We start from the raw sequence: 19,535 nt of genomic DNA on the forward strand, positions 1-19,535 counted from the left end.
TATGCTGTAATCAAGATCTTGTGCAACGTTGTTAATAAATTAATATTTAATAGTTCAGTTATGTAAACCCATCGCATTGAAACGTCACCCGCGTTTAAAAATGGGATAATTGTTACTGTATTTTTATTATAGATACCTATCGGTTACTTAAATAGAAAAAGTTATCATATAATAGTATTCCTTCAAAATAGGAGAATAAATATAGTTTTAATTATGATGAAAAGCACTTTTATTGAAATTGTAATACAAGTGATTAACACGTACTAAATATATGAAACAATAACAATGCGTTGAATAATAACATATTTATAAATTAAGAATAAGAAAATGCACGTTAATGGAACGCGTATAATCTTAGATACTAATGGATATATATATTTTTATTTTATTTTGTGCCACAACATGTTAGCCATCAAAACATGCGGATTTTATATTATTCTTGTTAGGAAAAGTTATTTGTGCACAGTTATGAATTCTTATAACTGTAAGAATATAAATTAAATAAATTCCATTACCAACTAAATTCTGCGTCAGCGTTTAGAATTCAATAATATAGATTAGTATGTTATTCGGAAATGCTTCTACTATTCAGTACTACATTACAAAAATGAAAGAAATGTTGAAACATTTTGTAGAGTAACAAAAAATCCATTACCCTCATTTACCAGTTACTGACATTACTTAAAAAAATATGAGTTTTTCATAACTTGCTTTTAAATGCATCTATACACATAAAAATAGTTCTATAAAAAATATTTTTCTTGACTGTCAATATCACTTACAAAATTGAAAATATCGATATCAATTTAAACCGTAGTTGCAAAGCAAGAAATGCAAAACTCCTTGTTCTTACAGTTTTATTTATTTTCAAGACGAATTTTATATGTAAGAGTAGATCAAAGATCTTATACTTCGCTGGAAGAAACTACCTCGAATCTTATATCCTTTTTATTCAATTCTTCAATTAGGGATGTCTTACTAAATGCAGCACCAGGAGACAAAACACCACCACTAAAATAATAATATAAATTTTGTATTCACATATTTATAAGCTAAGATTTAAAATGGAATTAGAAACATACTTAATAGGAATTTTATCAGATTCTTTGAGAATTGTTATAGCAGAAAGTAATAACATAGTACATGTAGCACCATATCCAGGATTTTTGCCCTTGACTTCAGTAATTAATAAATGATTTGGTGGCTCTTTGCGTACATCAGTGGGCTCTGCTAATTTGTCAGACCAACCTATTGCTCTGAATGTAATACAAAAATGAGTGTTCTCCAGTTCTTCTGGTTTCCCACCTTCACGACTTATAAACCCTCCGGAAAAGAATGACGGATACTACAAATTAAATCAAATAGATTCATAAAAGAATTAGTACTATCATTTAATTAAATGAACAATGAATAAGGTATACCTTCAACAACAAGTTTCGACCGAAACTACATTTAGAGAGCAATGCAAAGACTAAACCAAAGAACAAAACTGCCACTACTTGAAGGAAAGACCTGTTAGTAAAAAATGAATTCATTTAGTATTAATTATTATTCTTAATTTCAAGGAAGTTAATAAAATCTTAAATACAAAATTTACCTAAATGTAACATATGTTTGAATCTGCGCAGGTCTTTGTTGGTATTTTTCATATAAAAATCGTTGAGTGTATAAAGCTATGGAACGATCAGAACCAGGAAATATTGTAGACCAATCCCCTGACACAGGTGATTTATGAATTATGCCTCTGAAATAATTAATAATAGAAGATATAGTAAATAATGTATGTTTCAGAATCAATTACAAAATACTGTATTGTTTCAAACCTTGTTTTAAGTTTTGGCTTAAAAGTAGGTAACTTTTCAGGATAAAGTTTTCTACGTAAGGTTTTCAATTCATGAGAATTTGCAACACCATAAACCAATGATTCGTAAGTTCCATAATGTAAAACAGCACCAGTAACTTTTGCAGTTACCCAAGTTTTTAAATAAGTTTCGATAGAATTAATTTCGCCATCAAATTTTTGCTGAGTAAATATGACACCAAGGTCGCAGGGTATACTATCAAATCCACATGCGCTTATAATGTAAATACCAGCTTCTTCAGCTTCTTTATGATATTTTAATCGCATACTTTCTATGTACTGTTGTAAATAAGAGAAAAGATTATTAATTTGACTGTAATACTATTCTTAACTTTTTTAATTTAGTAGATTACCTGTGGTTCTCCGCTAACATCAACTTGATGAGTACGTGTTGCAATACATGCTTTAATAACTGGTTCTCCATAAAATCTATATGGACCACAACAATTAACAAGTACCTTAGCTCGCTCAGTCATTTTCTTCAATGATTCTTCATCTTTTAAATCAGCAACTATGATTGGTACATTATCTAAAAAATTAAAATAAGTATTAAATTACAAACATTAATATTGTAGCAAAAAAATCTTGTACTAGGACTATAGCAGATCTATAGGAAATTTAAATTTTACCAATATCAGAAGCAAACTCTTTAACAACTGCCTCCAAAGCTTGCTTGCGACGTCCAGAAACTCCAAACTTTAAATTTTTCTCCTTAGCTAATTCCACTGCCACTTTTACAGCATATTTCCCAGTAAATCCAGTCGCTCCAAATATCACAAAATCTAATCGTTCGCCTTCCATATTGCTAATATCTATATAATATTTACAAACTTTACATATACATTACGCATATATTTAATAATACTTTAGAATATATAATAAGATAAGGTTTATAACATGATATACAATAACAAATGTTTATAATTTATAAAACAATATAATTTGGACATTATTAGTGACATACATGGACTTTATAAGTACATATAATGATGCAAAATACTTTATACATTAATAAGGATCATAATTTATTCTAATGCATTCCAGTAGGACATTTTTTTGCGCATACGTCACGCCGCAAAATCATTTATGGATATCACGTATATATGTATAATATTAGAAATATTATATGACGAAACAAGAAATATTGAATAAACTGTGCAGATAAAAATATTTATCAAATAAGTTCATCTATGAGCATAATATATCTTTCGTACATTTCATTGAAACCCAATTAACATTTTACCGGTTGTCATACGCAATTGCTATTCTCAACAAATTATTATATTTCAATACAGTTATTTATATATTTAAAAGATTATTTTTATAAAATACGTACCTTATTATGGGCAAAGAACAAGATTGCAACTGTTTTTCAATGCTAAAATTAGCGAAGTTAATCTCCTCCACAATTGCGTCTGTTCACTAACGTGTTGCTGGAATAGGAATCAAATGCGCGGCTGTCTGTCAAGATCGTTAGAGAGGGGGGGTTTGCGAATTTATTATTATAGAATATCTGATTATAGATTTTGTAAATTGAATATTAAATATTGAAGATCGTGTCTTAGATTATTTACATTTAATTTATATTCTTTGTTGTTATGACAACATTTTTAATTTTTTTTGCTATGAAATTGCGTATGAAAAATTGCAAGTAATGCAAGGACACACACAAGGTTCTCCATGAGAGAATTAGAATAATGAAAAATTACCGTTTATGAAAATTTAATCTTTGAATTATTGAGTCTTGTATTTCGGAAGTTTAGGATCACGGGATATTGGAGTATCGGGACCATTGTAATTTTTAAACTTTGACAGTTCGAGTTTTTAAATTTTAAGATTTTGGAATTTGGAACTTTTAATTAAAAACTTTTACGGTTTGAGAGTCTAAAATTTCTAAAAATAATGCATTACAAACATCTCGAAAAACTACCGTTTTTAAAAGTGAGTCGCGACGCATATATGTTTGAGAACCTGTATTACATTCGTGAAGGATATTATGCAAATTTAAAAACTTCCGTAAATAGTTTAATCCTGTATATTACGATCGCTATGACTTGCAAAACTACTAAGTACAAAACAAAGTAAATAGTAAAACATTAATAAATATTACCGTAGTCTTTTTATTATATACATATTTCAAGCGATTTGGTTTATTAGGTATATGGATTATTGATTAAATAACGATTTTAGTGAACGGTTGAATGAGTTTGATTTTAAGAGTCATTCATACTAATATGATATCTGTGACGTACATGTATGACGAAAAAGTAGTTTTTATTTATATTCTTATAAGTAATAAAATATGTTATTGTAATTGTCCTATTGTAATTATACAGTATTAAATTATTTCACTACATTATTTATTTTATTTCTTACTTTATATTTACAACATATTTGTTTTTTTTATTACGCGCAGTCTGTATTTGGCTAGTAATAAATTATAAATAGCTCACTGTTTAGAATATCACTTTGCAATTAAAATCTTAAACTAGCAGATTTCTAATAGTGGTATAATTTCCATGTACTTTTTGTTTCGTACATATGTAAGGACACAAAATAACGTAGTATACAATTCCGCGTTGATCTGGCCAGATGCATATAACATGTATACACTATTATTTACAGAAATGCACGCTAAAAATTGTAAACTTTTTCTATTCATAAATTCACTTTTCACGAATAAAATGATCTACAAAATAATTTTTTTTCTTTGATAACTTAATAAAGGTATATTATTTATGCAAGTAATTTTAGGTAATAAAAAATAAGTAATGCTACAATGAAACATTTGTAGCGCTCGTATGATCGTAGGTTTATGAAAATTAATGCGTAAATATAAAAAGCTTGTGACTTTCAGTTTTTGGATGAATATAAAATTCGCAAGTATCTATTACGAAAATATAACGCAATTTATATTGCTCGTGACATCCTATTAGATAAACCATGAAATACAAATTATAAATCCTCACTAAAATTTAGTCCAGAAATATTTTAATACTTTTTTGGATAATGATTGTTGAATAATTAAAAACCAATTACTCTTCTTTCTACTTACAATATCATAGTTATATTCAAATGTTTTTAACTGAAGCAAAACTAAGGGAGCTAGTCTTTTTATTTTTTCTTCTACACGAAAGCAGAATACTATGTGAGTTATTCCGGAGTTAAATATACATCGAATATAACTATCACCTTATACTAATATTTACAATATCTCACATTGTCTTGGATAGAATACAAAACTATGGTACTTTAAAAGAATGAACGCAAAAATATAATTCTTATCTACTTCTCAATTGCGAAAGTATAAATTCTATAAAAGAGGAGAAAGTTAATATTTTTTTTCTCTTTTAAGAATGTAATTATCTTGTTGGCAAATACCATATTTGTCATTTTGTTCCTAATTTTACAATAAATACACGTGTATTCCGTTACTCTACATGGTTTCTTTTGATGTAAAATTTTGTGGATGTTCAGTTAATAGAAAATTTATATAACATTCACTAATTTGTACAATTTTACAGATATCATTGTATGAAGTAAAACAGTCGATGATTGATGTATCTATTGCAATGCAATGAGATATCGATCAATGTGTAGATGAATTATTAAACTATAAATCAATCATAAAAATCTGAAGACATATGTTGAAAGATTACATAGTTTAAAATAGTGAATAACTGTATAGAAGTTAAACATCTATTGAACATATATCATCAGTATTGAAAATGCAAAATATATTACATATGATTTAGGAAGGCATACACTTCAGATTACGAATTTTAACACTGTACGTAATAGTATACACTACAAACACATTCACTGATTTTTAGTTCATTATCAAATGTTACTGTAATTGCACTGTAATCAAACAGATTTACGGATAGAAACATAATTATTCGTGTATGAAAAAAGATTGGTGAATATAAACTTAAAACTTCAATACCATTATTTTGCAAAAGATGACATATACGAAAAGAAATATTAATTATAATACCAATAATATGTAGCAGCTTGTTTTCTGTGCACAACCTCTCCTGAAAAGTCTTAAAAAAAAAAGACCATTCGATCATAGTACAATCGTTTTGCATATTAAGTAAGCATTGGAATAGATTTTATACATAGATACAAGTCACGAGTGGTACTAAATCACAGAATAAACTGTGTAAAGAAGTTAGCATATAGCCACGTTTAAGCGAGCATAATGTACAATGCTCAGTCAGGTAAAACAATAATGGCTCCATTAAAGTTACAGCCGTTCAACGACACATTTGAGAGTGATAACAAGAAAAAGGAGCACTAGGAGTTAGCATTTGGAGGAGGTGGTCTTCTGTCGTAATCTCTTCTATAATCTTTGTTCGGTCGCCAATCACTACTAGGATAACTGTCTCCGGGGTAACCACGACCCCTAAAATGGCTTGGTGGAATATCAGATTGAGGATAACCACCACCACCTCCGCCCCCATATCCTCCTGGACCATATCCGTAACTTGGTGGTCCCGATGGATATCTGTAATAATCGCTGAACACCAATTTCATGAATTTCATTTTTAATATATACCGTTTTTAGCCTATTTATAATCTTACCTTCTCTTGTCATTTATGTGCATACTACGGTCACGTTCCCTGTCTCTGTCTCGGTGATATCCACTAGACATTCGTCCATAAGAATCAAAACGATCACGTTTATGGTCTCCAAATCTATGAATTAAAATTATACAGGTAATATTGTAATATATATGGCTTTTTAATATTTCTAAGAATGTATATCAATAGTACCTTCCATCCCGAATATCTCTTCCGTCGCGAGATACCCAATGGTCATCTTCCCTACTACCACTGTAATGTCCACCTATACTGTAACCTCCACTGTCTCTTCTAATCCTCTCGTCTTTTCCTCCACTCATTCTGTCCATATTTCGATCGCTATGAGTTCGATCTCTGTCCCTATCGCGTTCCCTGTCCCTCTTTATGTCTTTGTGTTTTGATTCCTTTTCTTTGTGCCGTGGCGTATCCACGCTATTAGTGGTACTTGATGTAGAATTTGGAGTTGACGTAATAGGAGTTATAGTGATAGCACCGATAGTCACTGCAGAAGTACTGCCAATGTTACTAACAGCAGATATAGCTGACAGGTGTTTTTTACTTGGCGTACTACTATTTGAATTTTCTTCCGTATCTTCGATTCTGCGTTTTGGTAATCTACTTTCTTTACTACTTTCTACTTGTTGTTTTTCGATATGTTTCTCATTATATTTCTATGAAACAAAAATTGGAAGAATGAAATATTTATACTTAATAAAAATTATATAATTGTTAATGGCATGTAATTATAAAAAGTTATCACTATACCTTTGTACTACTTGGCTCGTCTTTCTTTTCGGGACTGGATGTAGCACTCGTATTACTTTCACCTCCTTTTTTCGTCGCGTGTTTGTATAATTTGTAAAGCTTCTTTGCATCGAACTCCGTAAATTTCGACACAAAATACCAGAGATTGCTTCTCCATTCTTTGATCTGTTCTGGATCTCTGTATTCCTCTAAACATGTATTAATTTGGTTTCCAATTTGTACAAGACACTGTCTCGTATGGGCAACTTGTTCTGCTTCACTGAGTGATTGATCAGGTCTGTCTAAAGCTTTCAGTGCTTTTTTCACTGGTCTCATCTTTTCTTTACACTGTGGAATGAAAGATATAATTAGAGTATGATTATATACTTGATACTTATGATACACAATATTAATATAGAAATTCGTAATAACCTCGTTAAATATAGAAGGATCTAAATCGCCAAGGACGTCCAAAGCTCTCGGTTCATTATTTGCAGTGAAATGCATTGGACCTGCAGCTTGTTTGCTAGCCTTTTTAGCCTTTTTATTTTCTTTTCTTTCCTTTTTAGTTTTCTTCTCCTTTTTCCTTTCTTCAGCTACATCTTCACTTTCTTCCTTAATTTCTTTTTTTATTACATTTTCATCTTCTTTCTTTACAAGTGGCTTTTGTTAACAAAATATGAAATATGTTGAGTAAATACTTTTCTCAGACTGAGTATGCATAAATGAATATTATATTCACCTTATCAAGCTTATTTTTTGATTTACTACTTTCTTCACCCGAGCTATCATTTTCTTCTATGATCTCCTTTGTGATAGCACTTTTAACTTCTTTCGGTTTTCGCGGCTTCCTTGCTTTAGTCTAAAATTATGAAATGTATACAAATATATCTAACTATCAATAAATTTACATTTGCGGCAATTTATATTCATTAAATATAAATTTCATGGAAAGGAATGTTAGGCATAAAAACAGGATGGGAAATTAAGGATTTGGAAATTACCTTCGACTGAAATTCTGATTGAGGAATGAACACGTAACCCTGTTAGGATGAAATAAAGGAGTAAAGGAATTCTTGAAAGAGTACTGTACAAATAAAACAAAATAATGTTTTCTTACCACCCCTAATTTTGAATCAATTTGTTTCTTCAGGACTTTTAAGAGGTATTCAGCACGAGCATTTATTTTTTTTAAATGAAGTTTACTACCATTTGGGAAAATTTTATCACCAAGTTTCAGAGTGTTATCCATCTTTATCGCTTCCCACGAACCCATTCCATGCTGATATATACCTTTCAAGAGCCTAGTGTCATCTTCAGAACTCCAGTCACAATCGAAATTTGCAGGTTTTAATCTAAAATGTAATTGAACGTAGAAAATGAATGTATATATTTGATTATACAAATTTCAAAAAGAGGATAATTACTTAATATCAAGATGCCAATTAGACCGTTGTTCAGAGTCAGATGGCAAAGCTTGTTCCAGAGGTTCTAGTTCTTTTACAGCAGCTGCGAAAGACTTTGCATTAACCATAACACCGCCAATTTTAAACGTAGGTCCTCTGCCCCTTTTACGGCCAGGACCTTTGCCCTCTTCTTCTCCCTTATTTTCTTTCGCGGTACTTTCAAATTCAGATAAACAAGCATCGCATCTAGATATTAATTGATCTCCTAAGAAACGCAATTCTGACATTGGTTTTTCTTGTAATTCAGCATCTGCCGCTATATCATCTAATCGTTTCAACGGTGCCGGGAATTTCTTGTAACTTTTAACAAATCTTCGTATCTATGTATTAAAACACAATAATTTTTAATCATATGCAAATTAATTATTACGATATAATAAAGAGATTAAAAATACCTCTGCATCGGTGAAACTCTTTATATTTTCTCGAGGTGTGACTCTTGGTCTACCTCGTTTCTTAGGACGTTCATCGTCACTACCTTCAGCCTCACTGCCAGTTTCTTCACCTTCATCAGACTCATCGCCAGATAGTTTCTTTCGCTTTCTGCCCCTTCCTTTATATCAAAACAAGTACAAATACATTATAACGTGACACGTGATAAATATTAACCTTCAAAGGAACATACCTTCACCTTGATTAATTTGCTGCAATGTTTTCCGACTTCTCGGTGGTAAGTACAAATCTTCCATTTCTTTTGATTTTTCTTCTTCTTCAACTTTCTTTCTGAAATTTTCTGGTATGATTTCCGCCTACAATCAATTTCCAATGTATAAGATTTAAAAAAATATAAAGGTACCATAAGTAATATTAAAACTTACCCAATCTTTGCTTTCATCGTCATTGTCATTAAGCTGATTAACGGGTTCAGATTCTTCCTCAAACGCAGCAAAACTAGCTACTTTGAAAGCAGATAACAATTCATCTCCAACTGTTGAAGGGCCTTCATCTCGTGTTTCCGCTCTCCTCAGAATTTCGTCGATATCGCACTAATTATACAAAAATAATAAAACCTTATTGTTCGTATTTTTACACATTTTGTTGTATAATATTTGAAATCCTTTAGAAAAATTACAGTCGGTTCTTCGTCCCCATCTTCTTCATCTTTAAATAAATCTTCAGCACCAAATTTTAAAATAGCATTCAGATCTTCTTTATTAAACGGATTGTTATTGGTCCCTGCATTTTTCTTATCTAATACTGTTCGACCAGTTGTGTCCATTCGTTGAATTACAAGATGATCCAGAACCATTTTCTGCTTCGCTCTTTCTACTATTTCTTCTTCCACAGAATTTTTTGTTACTAAGCGATAAATATTAACCTACATAACGAAATATTTTTTTTTTATAAAGAACGTTTAATGTATAAAATGGTGACTATAAAGTCAACACAAAATATTTAATAAACACCTGATTCTTTTGTCCAATACGGTGCGCTCTGGCTTGTGCCTGTAAATCATTTTGTGGATTCCAATCTGAATCAAAAATAATGACTGTATCGGCAGTGGCTAGATTAATACCAAGACCACCTGCTCTTGTTGATAACAAAAAACAGAAATCTTGTGAACCTTCAGCGTTAAAATGATCTAACGCCTGTTTCCTTAGTTCTCCTTTTATACTTCCGTCTAATCTTTGGAATGGAAAATGCCTCTTTTGTAGATATTCGCCGAGAATATCTAACATTCTGACCATTTGACTAAATATTAATACTCTATGACCAGTTTCACGTAATCTCACCAGCAGTTTATCGAGAAGAACTAATTTCCCAGAACCACGAATTAGCTGTTGCAAGTAATCTTCATTACTTTCTTTTTTCTCATTTTCAGTCGGTTTTGTGAGAAAGGCATGATTACAGCACTTTTTTAATTCGATAACGATATTTAGGAACGTCATAGTAGAACCTTTAACACCTTTTCGTAATGCATTATAGTTTTTGGTTAATATCCATTTATAATATTGTTTTTGTAAAGATGTCATTTCTACTCGCAAAATTTGTTCAACTTTAGCGGGTAAAGATTTTTCTACGTCCTTTTTAACGCGTCGTAAAATAAAAGGCTCTAACTGTTTGTGTAACTTAGAATATCCTTTTTGAGCGGCATTGTCATGTTCTTTTTCAAATTCTTCCCACGAAGCAAATCTATTAGAAAAGATTAACATGAAGTGATTGTAGATAAAAAAATGGCAGTCTAGAATTATAAAGTTATACATTTTATAAGAATTTATAAATGATGTAATTATAATATTATTTTAAAATCAACTAACTTAGCAGGCATTATGAAGTGTAGTAAGGCCCATAATTCTTTTAAGCTGTTTTGTAGGGGAGTACCAGTTATCAATAGACGGTGATTTGTATGAAATTCAGCCAACGCTTTGTACAAAAGCGAATCATCGTTCTTCAGTCGATGTGCTTCATCCACCAACAACACCGCCCAATTTAAGGCACCCAAAAATGCTTTATCTTTAAGTACTATTTCATATGTTGTAAGTATGGCATTAAATTTTAGTCTCTTTGAACTGTAACACCATTCATATTCTCTAATCTAAAATATAATAAACACATGCACAATATATTTTAAACGTCTTATTTATAGAAAAATTTATAAAAATACAATTTTTGTAGATAAACAATACATACAACATTACGAGAGGTAACATCACCCAAATACGTGACGAAATTCATATCTGGAGCCCACTGTGACATCTCTCTTTGCCAGGAAGTCATTGTTGAAAGAGGAACTACTAATAAAAATGGCCCGTACAATTGATGCGTGTGAAACAAATAATAAAGGAAGCATATTGTTTGTATAGTTTTACCAAGACCCATCTCATCTGCTAAAATAACACTGTAAATAAACAACATTCATCACAATATAGAATACATCAAATACAGCACTGATACAAATATCAGTGTTTTGTAAAAAATTCTCATTTGTTAATTATGTACCTATTTTCTTTACACCAAGAATGAATCATCCAATTTAATCCATCCATCTGATAATCTCTAAGAGTTAAGTCTCGCCCTTTTCCCATATAGTCTGGTTGTCCTTTGAGTTGATGAAATTTGGGTCTTGATTTGAGGACTTTGCAATGTTTGCTGGGTGTCCTTTTCGAATCTTCTCTTTCACGAAATTCTTTAATTTTTTCTGGCCACTTTTTAACAATCAATGCTCCATCTTCCCATGTGGCCTCAGCATACGGTAAACTTTCCCATTTACAATAATAATCAGGATGTTCTGAATCGGGTTTATTGTACTCAGCAATAATTCTTTCAACATTGTTATAACTCTTTAAAAGATCTTGTTGAAGTTCTAATTGACATTCAAAATAATCTATATCTTCAGGTCCAGCACAATCTCTCCATTGTTTAATTTCTCGTTCTTTTTTAATAAAATTATCTAATTTTTTTAATCCTTTTACTTTCTGTGCTTTTAAAGATTCTTCTGATTCCCACGTGTTATGTATATGAGACCATCCTTTCCATTTTATTAAATACTGCATTTCAGTTTCTTCATTAGATAAGTTTTCCGGATTTGGGTCTCCATTTTCTTCAACAGCATATATTGTCGTAACATTCCCTGTTACTGAAGAGAAAGATACGTGACGTTTAAACACACGTGTGCCACATATCTAAACTGTAATATTTAAATGAAGTTATTTTGAAAACGAACCTCCTTTTTTGCCAAGTCTTTGACCTAAAATTCGTTCAACTGTTTCTGCATTATCTGGTTCTGCAGTTGCAGTGCTACCTTCATCAACTTCTACTAAATCTTCACTATCAGTTCTTTCTTCACTTTCTTCTTTGTAACTAATTGCGGTACCAGTTCTTCTTGTAACTTGCCTGTAATACATGAATTTTTACCATAATAATTTTACTAGCGCTAATATTAAATTCATTATTTTTGTTAATAATAGGTGGTGTTATTTAGACATCCAAAACAATATTGAATACCTTCTATTATCATCGCTGTCGAAAGAAGAATTTTCAGATGATTCAGAAATTCGTTTTTTTCGAGGCCTAGCTTTCTCTTTTGCTTTTTGTGCTGCACGTCTATTTAACGATTTACTAGGGGGAGGTCTTCTGTTTTCAACATCCTCAGATTCGGAATCTGAACTTTCAGAGTTCCACGAATTATGTGAACTGTAAAAAAACATGTAAACAAACACAATTTATATAAGCAACAATTATCTGTATATATAAATGATATCAAGGATTTGACTAAATCAGGTGAATCATATACAAATAACTTTATACATAAATTTAGCTTTGTGTAGTATTGCAATAAAGTATTTCAATATTATCCACTAAAATTTTATTCTTTCATTTATACAATAGAAACAAATTAAATCAAACAACAGTTACATGCAAAATATAAAAATTATTAATTTGTTAACGAACAAAGTAATACCATACAAAATATTTAATAAAATCAACAAGAAATTATGTCTGTTTTATTATAATCATTATTATTTATTCAAAACAATAAGTTTCTTCTGCTAACTACATTCTTTGCATGCATATAATTTAACACAAATTTAAATAAAATATTTCACATTCATTGAACATTTTCTTCCTGCAGATATATTAACTGAATTGAATAGATATGTGAATACGTACATGACTACGTAGGTGTTAAAGAATATAGTAAATATGTGATATATTGAAACATTTTAGTTAACAAAAATGGAAAATATACAAACATGTATAAAGCAAAAACACTGCAATAGCATAAAACTATTTTAAATAAACATTAAGCTTCAGAATTTTAAGATTAAAAAGGAAAAGAAAATATGCGTACAGAAATATACAAATTACATGAGATATAGAAATACATTAACACATAACATCTGTAATACCAAATATGATGCATATATGAATATGAAGCATTGAAGAATGTTATTGCTACTGCAATTGCAAAATACAGACCTATTATATAGTGTAAAATGCAAAAGTGTTATACAATATTCAATGCAACTATTTTACTTTTTTCTCAGTAATAAAGATTAAAGTTTATAGTGAATACTGTTGCTACTGTTGTTATTATTATCATCATACATATTGTGAAGTGTATGTTTCCTATTTTAATACATATTTCATCATGTTAAAAATGTAAAGAGCAAACTTTATTTCATACTGCAAACCTATCAATTACAATTTTAAATGTAAACGCAAATTCTATGTATAATTTAGAATCTAGTATGAGTAACATGAATGTATGTTTATGTGTACAATACCTATTCAATCTACGATAAGTAATAGAGTTTATAATTTGAGTTTCTGATGATTACTTGATTGAGTTTGCATATTACTTACCCCTTTTTTTTAAATTTCTTGCGACTATCGCTATCGCTTTCACGTTGTGGAGCAAGCCTTTCAGGCTCTTTTCTAGAACGCCCAGATCTCCTGATGCCATATATGTCAGGATTTTCATCCCATTCGCGACTAGACTCATTCTTAAGCCTAACTTTTGTTTCTGTGCTGTGATTTGAACTTTTGCTCTGGAAGCTATCACTTTGTGCAGGTGCATCCGACTTCTCAGATTTATCAGAATCAGAACCTGATCCAGACCCGGAACCACTTGAGGAGCTAGAGTCACTGCATTAGCAGTCAGGTAACGTTTCACCAACATTATTATAGACTACACATTTGTATATTTTGAAATATATTTAACAGCAACACATAGTATAAGTATCATATATTTCTAATTTAAAATACTGACTGCTAACTTAAAATAATTGTTTGTAAACCCAAACTCTGTCAATTATTCAAACATATATTATACATCTTTTATCAGAACAAATTTTTTATTTATAGTAAATATATAAATAACTATTATGTAATTTCATATTTCCATCTTTTCTTTTTATTTAATAATGATTTGGACTAAAAGGTATGCACATTAGTTATATAAGTGTTGCATCTAAAGACATGAATATTTGATTTGTATTGATTGATTAGATAATACATGTTTAAATGATAATTGATGTATTTCAATATTTCAAAAAACATCATTCAATAGACAGTTCAAAATATTGTGTGAAAATATTCTTTGTGTCCTTGTACAATCTATATTAATACACACTGTGTATAACTTATGGGAATAAATGAATTATAAGTGAAATGAGTAAAAGCAGTAAAAAACTAGCTTACCTAACAGTTGTTTAAAAAAGAAATAAGTACTGTTGCATGAATAACAGAAAATTGAAGATTGTGCTTATATAAAATTTAAGGGACACATTAAATTAGCATGATTATTAAAGCAATGTTAATACTATAAAAAGCTATAGCAATACACAATCTCAAGAACCCTTCATATCTCAGAAAGTCAAATACCTAGTTATTAATTCCAGTATTTCAGCAGAAAATATACAATTCTTTCTAGACAGAGATAATGTAATTGCAAAAGAATAAAATTAAATAATGTACAAAACATAATGTAGTATCTTAATTTGTCATGTATTAGACTTTCTGAAAAAAAGGGATTAGATAACTGTGATCTTAATACCCACCTTTCTGATCCTGAACCAGACCCTGTATTGCTTCCTGAGGAAGAGCTATCACTCTTACTTTCATTTTCAGAATCGGATCCAGATTCCTTACCAGACTCAGATTCTAATGTTTTCTGTAATTTAATCAGAGTAATCTAGTATTGTTTAACTTTGAAATGTGTTTAATACGCAGCGTGTTGTTTGGAATAGTTTTTAATTATTAATATTCATATAAAGATCCTTCTAGAGTATATTATTTTTACTTCTTATAACAGCAACTATTTTATTATATTTTATCTCTAAATTATTAACATTGCATAGTGATGCATCATTAAATGTTTGGTACCCTTTTAATATTGAAAGTTCATCTTATACATAAAATAGTAGTGCCATCTACTAAAACTGCTTTTCCTCCATTTTATAACTCTTGACCACCATTTTGTAGTTCAAAAGCAGGCAGTTTTCAGGCCCCTTCATGTATTCTAACGGATATATTTTAATATTGTATTAGGAATGTATAACTTTTAGTTTCACATTGCCACAGTTTGAAGCAAATACAATAATCCAAATGCAATATTCTTAATACAGGAGTATTAGAGTAATAGTTATTGGGAATATATTTGTGAGCCTGGAATAAGTTCATCAAAACTGTGAACTTTTTATCTCCTAAACGACTTTATGAGTAATAGTTTAATGAACTAAAACTGGAACTTCTGCTGTACTGCATCCACTAAATGACTTTGTATGTTTCAAGTAGTAGCTTCATGAATTAGAACTGGAACATTTACCATATGCTGCATGTGATCATTCTTGACAATGAAATAGTAAAATATTTATAAGATTTCCTGTGAATGATTAATGTAAGATGAAAAAACTTCCTGTAAATAACCGGCATCAGGTATAGTGGGAGTTTTAAAAGAATAATATAATTCAGCGTTCAAGTACTTTTCATATTTATTGACCAACTTAGCAAGTACATCATAAATAGAACCTGACTGAACTTAGAGATTTACATTTCTTCAATAATTTACAAGTATCGATTAACAAGGAAAAGAAAACTTATCTATAATAATTCTGTATTAGCTAATATTAAGATGAATTTTGTGATACTGCATATACATTTAAGTTCAAATATCTTTGATATTTAAATATAGAAGCGGGTAATTATCTTATTGATGAAAAGATAATCTATAATATAAATCTGTTACATAAAGCACATATTATTTGAAAGAAAAGACCAAGATATGTCAAAAACAATTTATAATCAACATTCTGATATATGCTTCATATAACATAAATAACATTTTTATGCTTGAGAAGTTACTTCTTTAATGTACTCTTTGAAACTTAATTTTTTATAAGAATTACTAAGCCATACTGATATGGTCATTTTAAAATAATGTACAATTGCCTCAGATTATTATTATTATACTATACTGTATTATTATTAATACTAAGTAGCTAATATTTTATACATAATTAGTACTTTTAATAATTGTTTATTGTATAACTTAAGAAAAATTAATGAACTATGACCTCTTACATTCACAGAAGATATTTTAAAGATAAGTTATTCACAATGTTAAATAATTACTTCTTACTTCCCAACAAGTTAGTATTTATTTTTTATACTGACAGATATCGATAAAGATTATTACACATTTCATGATATTAAGTATTCTATTATCATGAAAAATATTTGAACAAGAATATTTTTCATGTTACTCCATACATCAACGTGATTCGAATAAAAACTTCAGTTGAAGCGTTTTGTTTTATATGAATCACTTTTCTCTCCCATTTCTGCTCTGGTTTTACAAAAATCTATTTAAATAGATATTAAAAATTACAAATGTATAACTGTTTTGTTAATTATAAACATAAAATTGTCCATCATATTATGTACAAAACCAACTTTTATCAAAAACATAAAAAATAAGTCTTGAAAAAGTTTGAAGAAAAATGTAATTTCAAATCTTTTACTTTCTACGAATCATTTTTCTCTTCAATTTGTACTTTGATTTTATAGAATTCTATGAAAAATGATATTCAAAATCAGAAATACATAACTTTTTTTGTTATTTACAAACATAAAATTGCCCATCAGATTGCGTTTAATCCTAAGTTTCATTGAAAACATAGAGAATAAATCATGAATAATTCTTAATTTGACATGTAAAAATTGTTGAAATATTAGAGAAACCTTTGTTTGCTTCTGATGGAAAAACTTTGAACATTTTGTACGTGAAAAGCATTAATTGTTATAGCTTTCACAAGAGATTGTGTTACACAGTCTCAACTATAATACAGAGAGTGTGCATCATAATCTTTAAGCTAAATTTGCAAAAATGGGTCTATGAAAAATTTTTGAATAAGTATGGGTCTAAGGTGAAGGAAAATGCAAGGAATCATTTTTTATGAAAATCAGGGTGGAACAACGATATTTTAAGTGATGAATGTCAAATTGAATGGATGTAAACAAACTTATAGGTTATTAAGAGGCTGGAAATTATGTAAAATTGCAGAAAATTGTGATTTAGTAGAGACAAGTCTCTGAGCTCTTAAGGTCAATAGGACCCCACCCTACACGCAGGAACCTTTTAAACAAAATTATAACAATTTTTTTCATTTTTACAAGGATTTTTCTAGTAGTAGTTCCCTGAAACGCATGTGACAACGCGATTTTTCCCTACTCCAAACAACACCGCGGCCGTATCATACAAAATCGTCTTCGAAAAGACACCGACACTCATACAGCAACAAAAACAAACAATAATCCCTTGAAAAAATCCGGGAAATGCTGAAAATTGAACTATTTTCGAACCTGACCACTCACCTGCATCGTTCCGTCTGCGCGTCGCACTGAAATCTCAATCGTACACACACTACGCACAAAACCACGTTAATTTAATAATTAAACTACCGCGTATACACGTATTCGCAATATTAAACGACTATTGATGTATAGAGTCGCGACATCGTGCAAAATTATCGAATTTTCACGTACTATATGGTCACGGGCCTGAGCTTGGCCGCCATTTTGTGAACTCGACTCGTTCTTTCGCCCTCCCCGTACGTCCTCCCGACCGCCGACCCATCATGCAACGCGCGCGCGCTTCCCCCGCCCCTCCTTTCATCTACACCCCTCGCAAAACGAACGCCCTGTAAATGTAATAAAAATTAATATCTTTCGTAAACAATATTGCGAATAATCTGGAAAAAACATGTATAATATAAAATATATATCTACGCGTTTCAACTTCGTTCGACAAAACTTCACCTAAAGTAAAATTTTTACGAATTCCGTTGAAACGTAGTTACAAAACGGAAATCGTTCTGCGACAGCCATTTTGATTACTCACAGAAATTTTACCCAGAATGCCTGGCGATGGTTTTTCGATTGCTTTGTGTATGCGCAATTACAACGATCAAGCAAATCATGCAGTGCAGTTCATTATGATAGATTTCACGTTCTGTACTTATGATGCGCAAATTTTTATGTTAAACCCTCAAAAGAACTGAATTATTTAAGTAGAATATTATGCCGATAAAATTTGAACTTTCAACGTGATATGTATAAAAGTGTAATTTTTATAAATATTGTAAATGGATATCCTATTTGAGCTCAGAGACATAATCTCGTTTATCACCATATAATTACAAATCCGTAATGATGAATTGTAACTGAACAGTGCGTAACTACACGACTGTTGACAGTGTCACCATGCAAAACGAATACAAATTTTTATAAAGCAACTTAGTATCTAGAAGCTGTCGTTTTCCATCAGATTGGGTAGAGACAAAAGAGAAAATTTATTCAATTGAGATATTAGAGTACTTAATGTTTTATGTGTAGAAAAATGATTTCTAGTAAAAGAAATGAGTTTACCCGGTCCAATGAAAAGCAGCTTGTATTTTTGCAGACGTTGAAACTAATGTATTATACAGAGAATGAAAGACGCAAAATATTACCCAAACACCCGTGGCACGTCATACCGGAAAAGGAAGAAAAACCTCGAACTTCGATATATCATGATTCAGTTTCCGGTCGAAAGTCGATTTCTCGCCACATTGCGCATCGATATCTCGCTCGACTATAGCGCGAAAAACGAATGGTGTTTTTGAGATTAGAATTTAAACCTTGGTTTATTATAACTTGTTTTCGATATATTTAATCATCTTGAAACTAATTAAATTATTTTATTCAAGCAAATGATATGAACTATAATAAAAAATTCATTACTCGTCCTTAATTAAAAGTTTTAATTAATGTCTGAAAGCTAATAGTTTATTGAAAAAGATTGCAATTAAAATTAACTTCTAATTTTTAAAATAAGTTTGAATTAAGAATTAAACTTTAATCCTCAATATAAATTCTTTATTTACATTATAATT

At 30.1% G+C, this 19,535-nt stretch overlaps 2 protein-coding genes across 5 annotated transcripts; both read right to left on the bottom strand.

The window, feature by feature from the left end:
- Positions 1-205: 205 nt before the first annotated feature.
- Positions 206-3,341, bottom strand: LOC100877870 (saccharopine dehydrogenase-like oxidoreductase). The gene is made up of 8 exons (XM_003700804.3): positions 3,198-3,341; positions 2,491-2,673; positions 2,215-2,390; positions 1,824-2,140; positions 1,598-1,744; positions 1,422-1,512; positions 1,083-1,345; positions 206-1,011 (listed from the first exon to the last, which is right to left on the bottom strand). The coding sequence occupies exons 2-8, from the start codon at positions 2,660-2,662 to the stop codon at positions 906-908; spliced, it is 1,272 nt and encodes a 423-aa protein (XP_003700852.1). The 5' UTR covers positions 2,663-2,673; positions 3,198-3,341; the 3' UTR covers positions 206-905.
- A 620-nt stretch (positions 3,342-3,961) lies between these two features.
- Chd1 (chromodomain-helicase-DNA-binding protein 1) lies at positions 3,962-19,158 on the bottom strand. Of its 4 annotated transcripts, none has more exons than XM_012279757.2 (21): positions 17,977-19,158; positions 15,162-15,274; positions 13,966-14,247; positions 12,604-12,792; positions 12,323-12,492; positions 11,599-12,235; positions 11,290-11,497; positions 10,917-11,194; positions 10,065-10,791; positions 9,731-9,976; positions 9,477-9,644; positions 9,284-9,407; positions 9,054-9,211; positions 8,620-8,978; positions 8,313-8,547; positions 7,935-8,054; positions 7,625-7,855; positions 7,214-7,540; positions 6,641-7,119; positions 6,449-6,562; positions 3,962-6,371 (listed from the first exon to the last, which is right to left on the bottom strand). In XM_012279757.2, the coding sequence occupies exons 1-21, from the start codon at positions 17,980-17,982 to the stop codon at positions 6,161-6,163; spliced, it is 5,382 nt and encodes a 1,793-aa protein (XP_012135147.1). In that variant the 5' UTR covers positions 17,983-19,158; the 3' UTR covers positions 3,962-6,160. The 4 variants fall into 4 exon arrangements, with proteins under 4 accessions (XP_012135147.1, XP_012135146.1, XP_003700954.1 ...); XM_012279756.2 differs by having other exon boundaries at positions 3,962-6,383; positions 9,290-9,407; positions 17,977-19,157; XM_003700906.3 differs by having other exon boundaries at positions 3,962-6,383; positions 17,977-19,157.
- Positions 19,159-19,535: the final 377 nt, after the last annotated feature.

This window comes from Megachile rotundata, chromosome 12 (assembly GCF_050947335.1).
Source record: "Megachile rotundata isolate GNS110a chromosome 12, iyMegRotu1, whole genome shotgun sequence".
NCBI lineage: Eukaryota > Metazoa > Arthropoda > Insecta > Hymenoptera > Megachilidae > Megachile > Megachile rotundata.